Here is an 11,916-nt window from a genome sequence, read left to right on the forward strand (position 1 = left end):
CAAGCGGGACTGGCCTAGGGCAATTTTTAGAGGGGTTTTAATCATATTTTAATTCGACTATATTTAAATATTTCTTTTTAATTAATTTTAATTCTGTAATTGTTTTGGTGTATTTTTAATCGATTGTCAGCCGCCCTGAGTCCGCAAGGAGAAGGGCGGGATATAAATTTAATAAATAAATAAATAAAATAAATAAATAGAAGGCCAGATCCTGAAGTTGAAACTCAAGTACTTTGGCTACCTAATGAGAAGGAATGACTCACTGGAGAAGAGCCTAATGCTGAGAAAGATTGATGGCAGAGAATGAGGTGGCTGGATGGAGTCACTGAAGCAGTGGGTGTGAGCTTAAATGGACTCCAGAAGATGGTAGAGGACAGGAAGATTTGGAGGAATGTTGTCCATGGGGTTGCAATGGGTCGGACACGACTTCACAACTAACAACAACAACAACAACTTGATGTTGTACACCCAGTATCAAATCTAAGATATGAAGACTGGTGGTGATGGGATGCATAGTTGTTTTCACAACATGCTGAATCATAAACTAACATCAGATTAGATTTATACAGCTGATTGGTCATAGAGACATTCTGCTAAAATCTTTAACCATCCAGAACCTTAAAGGGCACCATCAGCACTTTGATTTTAGCCAGGGAATGGATGAGAAACCAGATTGTTTGATATCACACCTTGCTTGTTTTATCCCTACTTCTCCAAGGAACAGCTGTGGCTTTTGTCTGACTGACAGTACAGGACTAATTAATAGGATAAAAAAAATCACTGAGGTGTAAGGGACACTTCGGTCAACAAATCTGATCTACAATCCTGCTTTAAAATCCAAATTAAAGCATTTCAAATTGAGTGTATTCCATCACATCCTTGGTAATTAGTTCTGCTGTTGATCTGGGGAATTAGATCTTCCTGTTAAAAACTTTTTCCCAACATTCAGCTGGAATCTGCTTTCCTATAACTTAAGACCCCTATTCCTCATGACTCTCCAAAGAAAACAGGTGAATGAGTAAAATGAGTTTCAGAACACAGCAGTTATTTTGGGTAGGAGACTAAAATGGTTACAATTGGAAACAAAAGTCATGACAAAGATTGCTATTGCAACTTTTTTTTTTTTTTGCATTTAGAGAGATCATCAAAGTGAGTCCCTCTGTGCTGGTCTTCAGGGGCTATTCAATAAGTTGGGCTTTTGGTCCACTTGAATTATCTGAGCCTCAGCAATTATTTGATGGTGGGTGGATGTGTGTGTGTTAAAAACAATCCTAACAACACGAACACAGTACTATATTGGAGTCCCTTTTTATTGAACAGCTAATTAAAAATGTTAATTCCCTCACTAAGCCAGGGTATATTTAAGCTAATGCTTATTGAATAAACACAGCTGGAGCCACACAATATAGTAACGTAGCATGAATTTATAGATCTCAATGGCTGATCCACAAGAGGTGCTAAGCCAAATGCATTCTTTGGTCAGGGTTTAGTCACTGCAAGCCCGTTCAATGATACAATTACATAATATATAGTGATATATATATGTAATTATATATAGAGAAAAGCCCAACAGTATTGTCCTAAAAAACGAATTCACACAGGCTCGTTAAAAAACTTGAGTTTCCATCAGCTTTTCTCTCTCGGGATAGGAAGATTAAACGTGAAATCTTCTCCTCCTCCTTTACCTAATTCAGCTACTGTACTCAGCCGATAGCACAGCCACTTCTATGAGCCCCCACTTTTGTGCTCCATAAGAGATGATTAGTGCAGCATTTCCTCTCGCGCAGGGATTGTTGGGAAGTGTAGTGTTTTGGATACTCTTGGCTGCTTCTCAGGAGCTCCCGGGGACTACATTTCCCGTTTACATGAGCCGGAGAACAACGGAGCCTTCTCTCTAACAGCGCTGGCTACGGCCTTGCACTAAGTGAGAAAGAGAGAGACTTGGGGGAGGGGCGGCGTAGGCCCAAGGCCGGCTGAGGCCCGGAGCTGGCGGAGGAACGGCAGGTATACCAGAGGCGAATTGGCGAGGCTATGGACCCCGCCGAGGCTGTGGTACAAGAGAAAGCGCTGAAATTCATGGTAAGAAGGAAAAGAGTGGGGAGGGTATTGAAAGGAGAAGGGGGTTGGCAATGGTTGTTGCTGGTAATGGTAGTAGGAAGCCGAGAAGGATGGGGATTTATTATGGAGAAGGAGAGATTTATATAGGTTAACTTACAACTCATAAGTTATCTTTTAAATGCGTTTTGGTACTCCGGGGTGGGGGGAAACATAGGAAATTGAGATTCTTACGGCGTAGTGAGAAAATAAAGGAAAGCAAGCAAGTCATAGGCTTTCCCTTCGGATTCCCCCCCCTCCTTTTCCATAGATGATCCTCGGTTGTAGCAAGCTTGATATGGAAAGAAGTTCCCTAATTTGGGCTTTGTTTCTGTTTAGTTTTTTTTTTTTTATGGATTTTATAGAAATCTCGACCGAAGGCCTGGCTTTTATAATGAAGGAAGCCCAGAAGGCCAAGTTTTGGATCAGAACATTGCGAGGCTGGGAGTACATGTTGGAAGATGTGATGGGATTTAGGAAAAATGAAAATGCTTGTTATTTTTTGAGGGGCTTGACGTAGATTAGCACCTGAACCACACGGGTTAAGAAGCATTTTGTACAAATATGTCTTTTTAAAAAGGTGGTTAGCAAGCCTAACTCAAGTATAGAAGAATTTAGTACTCTTTGGGTTCAAAGAGGTTTGCAATTTACAAAGTAGATCATGATATGGAGGTTTTTTTAAATCAGTAAAATACTCAGTTCTGTTATAAATATTGAATGATAGAGTTTTGGATTAGTTGTATTGCACTGGAAAAAGATTCTATTTGTAAGAGTTTTTTTTTAAGGCTAGATATGTGGTTGCTAAATGAAACCAAGGAATATAATCTCTACTCTGATGTATATCTTCTATGATGAGCATTCTTTGTTGCCTTTCCTTATTGCATCTTGGGGTCATCTGACAGCAAAAGCTATGAGGATATTCTTCTCTAGGTACACACAAATTGGTGAGTTTATGCAGAAACTACTACATTTCCACTCCCATTCCTCTGAAACCATATGATCCACCTCCAGTCTTGTCATGTATTGTAAGTAGAATCCGCTCTGAATAGAAATTGTCTCTAAAGCAATATAGACTATATCTGATCCACCTTTCTTCCCTGTTGCCCTAAAGGCTTTCATCCTGCTTTCATTGATATGCCAAGAAGTCTGTATTTCCCAGGCTTCTCCTTTGGACCAGTCATTATCTCACAATCCAACTCAACTCACAAAGTTGTTGTGTAAAAAATAGGAGGAGGAAGGTGTGTTGGATATGTTCATTGTCTTGAGTAATTTGTAAAAATAATAAAGGGATACAAATAAATGTATCCAATAACTGCACTGGTACAGCCAATTGCTGAGTTCAGAAAGGTAGCCCACCCAAACCAAAATGCTTATCAGTGGTCCATTTGCCTGAAACATAAGACTCCTGAATTTATTGACGCCCCTCAATAATGTTCATTAACGGAAAAAAGATACAAATGTAAAGGCTGATTGTAAGTTCAAGGATCTGTCTGCCCCATCAAATCAGTTATGTATATTTGTATGGCAAAGCAATAGACATTTTTTTAAATTTCTTGGGAGCCTATCAACATTGCTAGTGACATGTATTTTTCCTATAAAGTTTGCAGGTGTTGCTTGTTTCCTAGTTTTCATATTCTACAATTTAAAGCTGATCTCTCTCAAAATTTGGGAGAAACAAACTGTAAGGCAGTGGAATTATGATGGGCAGTGTGTACAGTCAGAAAGCTGATCCTTGCAGACATTGGAAGAATGTGTATGTTCTCATATTGAAAAGAGGGGGAGAGATAAGCCTCAATTTCAGAAAGTGTAAAGTAGCTGAATGAATTTACAGTATGTTAAGCTATTTTGTAGCTGTAGGGTGTGATTGGTGAAAGCTGCCAGGGTATATGTATTCTATATTCTGCTGCCTAGTCCAGTTAATACCTTTGAAGAAGCAAATAATAGATTCCAACCAAATTGTCTTTTGTTACTCATGTTTGAGTATAATCTGTATATATTGAAAGGGCATCATATGAGTTTGGTAGTCTAGGTTATACTGCCTTTATTGTGATATATTTGTGTTAATTTGAACATATGGTTTATGTTTTTTCACACCTGTGGCTATTGTGTATATCATCTGGACAAACAGACTAATGAGGGAAAAGATATTAGATACTTCTGCCCTTCATAAGAAACATTCCTGATTTACTTTCTTTTTTGGAATACCATTTTCCTTATAGAGTTGGTGTATTTTAAAAAACACTTGTCTGTATTTATCTTCATAAAGCACATTGAAAAAATGGCTTTTTCTGTGGAAAGAAGGACCTCCAAATATTTTTTTGTAATTTAAAGTAAAGCTAGAATCTTTTGGAAGATTGCAGATTCCATAATTAGTATATCTTTGGTTTTTGAAATGTTCTTAAAGAGTCCTATATTTCATCATTATTTGTATTGGCTATACTTGATCAGCACAATACTAATTAAAAGTTAATTTACCTAACAGTTAAAATCATTTAACAAGCAGCTACTCTATCCTTTCCTCTTTTGGTCCTTGGAAGAGCACCAGGTTAAATCAATCTCTGTTAAACCCTGGATTACCATTATGGTTTTACTTGGGAACTTTTCCTGACAAGTCTTCACCAATTTATGGCGTTGGATTTAAAGATTTAGGGTATTTCTTGTTTTCTGATTCTGTTAATCATTATTAGTAAAAGTACTAGTCATTCAGCCTCCAGAAAAGCAATCAACAAATGCTTAACTGAAAGGCAAGATTAGCAAATATGAACTGAAAGAACATTCTCAGATTTCGTTCCCTGGTTTTTCCTTTGAAAAACTTTCCAAGTAGTAGCTGGAAGCATGATCTTTGTCTTTTCCACCTCTTGTACAGTATTCTGATGCTCTTGTTTAAATGGGGTGTGAATTGTTCCTTACTTTGATAGAATAATTTTGCCCCTGTTGGATGGCTATGAACACAGGCTGGTGAGTGGGGATCTTCTGACCACTATGATCCTCCCTTTCCAGGTTACTGGTATTTGTGATTATTGGGGAAGAAATGTTTTCCTCTGGAGGGACAGCAAATCACTTTGACTACTTTGCCTAATTATACAGTGCTTGTTTCCCCCCCATATTTTCCCATATTGCTTGGGATACTTGAAAATCAGGAATGTGGAAAAGAGCAGATGGAGACAGCAGTAAACTCACAAGCATCTTCAGTCAGCCAGTAGGGACTTGAGTTTTCCTCCTATCCCTCATTCTCTATGCTGCTTCTGGGCATTTTCACAGAGGTTTCCTTGCATTTTAGAAACTGGTAGTTGATCTTTTTTGCATGTGTGTGAATGCATATGCTTGTGTATAGATCATTTCAACTTCTCTCTAAACTGCAAACTGTAGAGGTCATAATATCTTCCTCTAAGAAGAGGACAGATGTGGTGAATATTCCATTCATGAAGAAAACTTTCATTCAGAATTGGGAAGGAGAAAGTAAGAAAGCTAAAAGAAAGGTACGAAACTATTCTTGAACAGATTTAGATAAAAGATAGCCAACCATCCTTGCTGTTATGTCTTCAAAAGAAACATAACTGCTGGCTTTTTTGTCAGGTATTTGTATTGCGGGTTGATTTTGAGTTGCATCAAAATGTTTTTCAGTAGAGAATTCCTATTGTCATTGCAGTGACAAATTAAGTACTTTTCTTTTGATTCCAGGTATGTTATGTAAGCATACGGATTGTTGGTCAAGAAAGCTACCCTGTGCTATTCTGGTTCCTTGATCTTGCAGATTGTATGTAATATATGAGCGCCACAAGCAATAATAAAAATACTGCATTAACAATAATACAGTATTAAATCGTTTCAGTTTGGGCTATTTTTAAACAAATAGTTTCTTGAATAATTACTATTGAGTATACATATTCTGTATATACCTGTTTTAATTAGGGTATAATTAAATATAAAATACTAAATAATAATAGCTTATAAGTAAAGGATATTCTGAGGATGTAGCCTGGGCAGTTCCAGCTTTTCTACAATAAAATCTATATTATTTAGCATAGGGCAATAAAAACTATGAAATGACTTGAAAAGATTTTCAGAGCTAATGCAAATGTAAGGAAAATGTTGTACATGGTTTGTATTTTCTGTAACTTAACATGAATTGGCTTTTGGATTTTTTGGTAACCTTTGAGAAAAGATGTTGCCCTGGACAAAGTCCCTATCCCATCTTCTTCATACTGAATTATTTTCAAGGAGTCCGTGCATTAACTTCTATATTTAGGCAAGAAAAAACAAATGTACAGGTATAATATAGGTGGTACCTTGCTCAATAGTAGCAACTGTGAAAGGGATCTTGGAGTCCTAGTGGACAATCACTTAAATATGAGCCAGCAGTGTGCTGCAGCTGCCAAAAAAGCCAACAGAGTGCTAGGCTGCATTAACAGAAGGATAGAATCAAGATCACGTGAAGTGTTAATATCACTTTATAATGCCTTGGTAAGGCTGCACTTGGAATACTGCATCCAGTTTTGGTCACAACTTTAATGTAAAAAAGATGTTGGGACTCTAGAACAGGGGTGTCAAACTGCCGGCCAGTGGGCCGGACGTGTCGCAAGGAAACCGCGCCTACCTCATTGCCGGCAATGGTGAAAAAGTTCCGACACATCACATGATGTCGCGAGTTTGACATGTCTGCTCTAGAAAGAGTACAGAGAAGAGCAACAAAGATGATTAGGGGACTGGAGGCTAAAACATATAAGGAACAGTTGCTGGAATTGGGTATGTCTGGTCTAATGAGAAGGACGAGGGGTGACATGATAGCAGTGTTCCAATATCTCAGGGGTTGCCACAAAGTAGAGGGAGTCAAGCTATTCTCTAAAGCACCTGAAGGCAGGACAAGAAGCAATGGATGGAAACTAACCAAAGAGAGAAACAGCCTAGAACTAAGGAGAAATTTCCTGACAATTAGAACAATTAATCAGTGGAACAACCTGCCTCCAGAAGCCGTGAATGCTCCAACACTGGAAGTTTTTAAGAAGAGATTAGACAGCTATTTGTCTGAAATGGTATAGGGCAGTGGTGGCGACCCTATGGCACGCTTTCTGTTGCCCCAGCCCCGCCTCCCCCCGCGGCCCTCTCCTCACCAACAGCCCCCCTGGAGAAGTCACCCCCGGGCGTAGCCCACGCAGAGCAGCGCGGCCAAGGACATGGCAGCTGGGCAGTGGGACAAGACTCCGCCCTCATGCCCCATCGCACGCAGTTGATGCTGCAGGGCGCAGGCAGAGGGCGTGGTCACCATGGCGCTGCTGGGCCGCCTGGGCGATCTGCAGCAGGCCATGGAGGCAGTGAGTGGCTGGACGGGGCAGAGGCGGGGGCAGGACGTTTTTTGGGCACTCAGTCTCTAAAAGGTTCGCCATCACTGGTATAGGGTTTCCTGCCTGAGCAGGGGGTTGGACTAGATGACCTCCAAGGTCCCTTCCAACTTCTTCTTGTTGTTGTTGTTGTTGTTATTATTATTATTATTATTATTATTATTATTATTATTATTATTATTATTATTATTATTATTATTATTCTCACTCTGATTAGTTGTTTGGCATCAATCCTGAGCATTAATACTGCTCCCTATCATTGCCCTTCAAAGATTTTGAGAACCTTCCCAATTACACAACTTATTTGAAAACAAATATTTTAGGTGACCTTCATGGATTAGTTTATGATGTTACTGCCTTGAATACTAATACCCTGAAGGACATAATTGTTGAAAACTTGTATTTCATTCATATTGCTGTTAAGTTATATATTATTTGTTAGATTTTTAGACAGCTGCAATTACAGTATATGGCTTGTCTCGCAAATGTCTTTAGTGCTGATGATAGGTAAGGAGCTTCTCCAGCAGGGTTTTTATCTTTCCATGGGCAAGAATTGGTTTATGAGTCTTTCATGCCCATCCTTGGTGGATAAACTGTTCAACAAGCAAAAGAATGATCACTCAGCTTATTATGGGCAATTGGCTTCAGAAATGACCTTTACTATCGATTACATAGATATTTCTCATTTTTCCCTATCATTTCTAGTTCAGATTTCTCTTTCTTTACCATAGAACTTTAAAAAAATATGTATGTTTGTATATCCATAGGAAGCTTTTATATTGCAGACCAGGGTTGGAAATTTGGAGGGTCCTCTTTTGAATTGAGGTTAAAATTTATTAAAGTTGCTTTTCACTGACTTTTTTTGCTACTTATTTTTCTGCCTGATTAAGAGATGGGGGCAAGGCTCATAGTAAAATTACCTCTGTTGTCAATTTTTGTTTTTTGCACTTTCTTTTTGTTATCTCAAAAACAGAAAGCATGCAGAACATGGCTGTTTTAATTCTAACCAATCCCTTTACTGGTTGTGGCCATAAACTTTGTCTGTATGCAATGAAATAATATGTGGTGTCTTTATACGGTACGTGTGTTCCTGCTTCCTTCAGGTTATATCTCTGTTTCAGTACATGCATTGCAATATGCCCTGTCCTGGGTCATATGACCAGGATAGGGATGAGCTTAGCATTGAGCGATTGACAGTGTTCTGAGATGCTTTGTAACTTCCTCTTCCACAAGGAGTTTTGAGGGCCAATTTTATAAATATTTTTCTTTTCCGTTCCTTGTTAATTCAGTCCATTTTTAAATTCTGACTTTCTTTTGAAGGCTTCTCCTACCATACCAGATTTGTTCCTGCTTGCTTTAGTTTTTGGGGAATAGTCTTGCTGATGGAGCCCTGAGCTCTTTTTCACGATTTGTTTCTTACATTATATTTGGTTAAAAAAAATAGAAACGTTTTTAGACATTTTAAGTGCTGCTGTGGCCAGTAATTCTTACAGTAGTAAAAATTTAATATCTTTGTACATCAAGAGCAGCAAAGTTAGTACCCTTCAGATGTTTTACATAATGAAGTCCTCAGCCAGCAGGTCTAAGGAATGTGAGAGTTGTAGTCCAAATCTCTGAAAGTAGATTTCCTTCATTTGGGCCGGCCTATGTAGGTAGAGCTGCATTCAGATCTGCTTTGTCATGTTTCCCAGTATCTCCACAGACAAATTATTTAATGTCTATCAGACTTCATCCCCCACCTAATCTTATTTGAAGATTCATGAATGTAATACAGGTAGTTCTCGACTTACAACAGTTCATTTAGTGATCATTTGAAGTTACGGCACTGAAAAAAGTGACTTAACGACCGTTTTTCACACTTACGACCATTGCAGCATATCCATGGTCACGTGATCAAAATCCAGACATATTGGCAACTGACTCACGACGGTTGCAGTGTCCCGGGGTCATGTGATCACCATTTGCGACCTTCTGACAAGCAAAGTCTTTGGGGAAGCCAGATTCACTTAACGACGGTGTTACTAATTTAACTATTGCAGTGATTCACTGAACAAGTATCGCAAGAAAAGTAAAATGGAGCAAAATTCACGTAACAAATTTCTCACTTAGCAACATAAATTTTGGACTCAATTGTGGTCGTAGGTCGTGGACTACCTGTGTATGAAACCTATACACGCAGATACATGTTTACTATATACTGATCATATTTTTCCCTTTCATGATAAGCAACATTACTGTGTATTGAAAAGGAGAAATAAAGTGTGGACATGGTTACTTGTATTTATATCGCAGACAACATTACTACTGACTATAAGATTATACCTTTTAGTTTGGGCACATTTTGGTCAGTATGCCATAAGTATAATCAAAGTCCAGTTTTACCTCAAACACACTCCTATTCTGTAGAAGTTAGAATTTCTTTAGATTAGCCCTTGCAATTGGTATGGAGGTATATTTAGTAAATTGATACACCCTGAATGGTTTAAAATTCTTTTAATAATTAAACAATTGGAAGGTAGTATAGAATGTGTGTGTGTGTGTGGGGGGGTTATATAAGATTTGTTTTAAAGGAAAATAAAATTAAATACAAACTGATGTAAGGAAAAAATGAAAGTGAAAGCTAAAAGTACAAGAAAAAAGTAGAGGAAAATATAAGCAAGTGAAAAGATGAAAACAGTTTCCATCTCTATGATTACAACATAACTTTCTTCTTTCTATAATCCTGTTTAACATCAAACCATAAATTGTAAATCATTTTTTCTGCTGTATGCAAAAAGTTTATAAAGGGCTTCTAGTCAGCATTAAATGTACTATATAGTCTTTTCTCTTTTCAAAGCAGTTGATTTAATCATCAAGGTCCATCATCTTTACCAATCATAGGAGGTTAATATGGAGTTTCAAGCATAGTCTATTTCGAGGCTTCACATTTTATGGAGGCACTCTCAGAAAATAAAAGGGGTAAGTGTAGCTCACTATTCTACCAGGGTTATTCGGAAATAAACCTCCGTTTGGTTATCAATGACAGACACTCGCAGATACAGAACTTTTATTATGCACATTCGAAAACTACAGCATTATATTACTTTTCGACATAATCACCATTCAAATTGAGGCACTTGTCATAACGTCTTATAAGTTTTGAAATTCCTTAGTAGTAGTCGCTCGGCACCAAATCTGGGCTATAGAGGGAGTGATCAAAAACATCCCAATAGAACTGCTTCAAACGTTCTTGGGTGCATCTAGCAGGCGAGCATTATCGTGAACCAACACCACACCGGATGTCAGCATGCCCTGATGTTTGTTATGGATGGCTTGTCTGATTTTTGGTAATGTTTCACAGTAGACTTCTAAATTGATGGTCGAACCACACTCCATGAACTTCACTAGCAGTACTCCTTTGGCATCTTCACATTTTCTATGGCACCACTTCCGGTGTGGTGTTTATTATGTGTATAACCCTCCCTACACATTTGGTCTTTATCCAAATTCCTTCTTTTAACAATGTTGAAAAAGTGATAGGAATGGGGGTTTTATATCTCTGCTCAAATCTTTATCAATCTAAACATTCATTTTATATTTCCTTTCGCTTGCACTTTTCATATACATGCATACAGAGAAAGCCAGGAACATCTTCTGAAAGAGTTGTGCAAACCTGGAAAAAAGTTCCCGTTATTTTTCATTATTCAAATAGAGATGCTTCTTATCTGTTTCTGAATCTCTTTGAGCACATTTTTGAAGGATTATACAGCTGTAATAATAATAGTGGATGCATCTTTCAATATGTAAGGATGATATGCATACTATTTTCTTAATTGTATTTTTTAAAGATGGATGCTTATTTCTGAACAGCTGTGCTCAGTATGTACATTGTAAATCCAATCAATGTTGCACAGTTAATCCGAAATATTTTATTTTGAAGTATTTAAGAAATCCATAAAACTTAGAACAATTCCTTAAACTTGTTTTGACATAGGTTGCACCCATAATTTGTAAGGATAGTATGGATAAAAATAATGTCCTGTGTGTATATTTGAGTAAATTTTCAAATTTCATGCATGATTCTTAAAAGCACAGTGGAATAGGAATTTTGAGTAAATAAAGTCCTAAAGTCCTCTATGTGTGACTGCATCAAAAATGAATTTCTTTTTCTTCCAAAGTAGCTTCAAATGGTTTTGCTAAATGTAGGAATGTTGTGATGATTATCTTTTTAATTAAAATGAGAAATCTTTGTTTAAAGTGGCATTCTTTTTTTATGGCCTCTTACAGTCTCTATAACAATCATTTCTTAAGTCTGAATGTTTTTAATTCCAGGAATCCATTTATATAAAACTATGCTTAGACTTAATTAAAGAACAATTTCTTACAAAGCTTGTAAATAGCCAGGAAAAAGGGAAGGACAGGAAATAAAACTGACATTCATGCAAACAAACTGATTCTTACAAGGTATGTAATATGCTATAAAAATACAATAAAGCCTTTTTTT

The 11,916-nt window shown here is 37.5% G+C and overlaps 1 protein-coding gene across 1 annotated transcript in view; it reads left to right on the top strand.

Annotated features, from left to right (window-relative positions):
• Positions 1-1,946: 1,946 nt before the first annotated feature.
• The window catches only part of BTRC (beta-transducin repeat containing E3 ubiquitin protein ligase), a 160,466-nt gene continuing 150,496 nt past the window's right edge, over positions 1,947-11,916 (top strand). Inside the window, exon 1 of the mRNA XM_015813435.1 lies at positions 1,947-2,079. Within this exon, the coding sequence (XP_015668921.1) occupies positions 2,032-2,079 (48 nt within the window). The 5' untranslated portion in view covers positions 1,947-2,031. The remainder of the gene's footprint in view (positions 2,080-11,916) is intronic.

The sequence above is a fragment of the Protobothrops mucrosquamatus genome, unplaced genomic scaffold (genome assembly GCF_001527695.2).
Source record: "Protobothrops mucrosquamatus isolate PMUCROS unplaced genomic scaffold, P.Mucros_1.0 scaffold156, whole genome shotgun sequence".
Classification (NCBI taxonomy): domain Eukaryota; kingdom Metazoa; phylum Chordata; class Lepidosauria; order Squamata; family Viperidae; genus Protobothrops; species Protobothrops mucrosquamatus.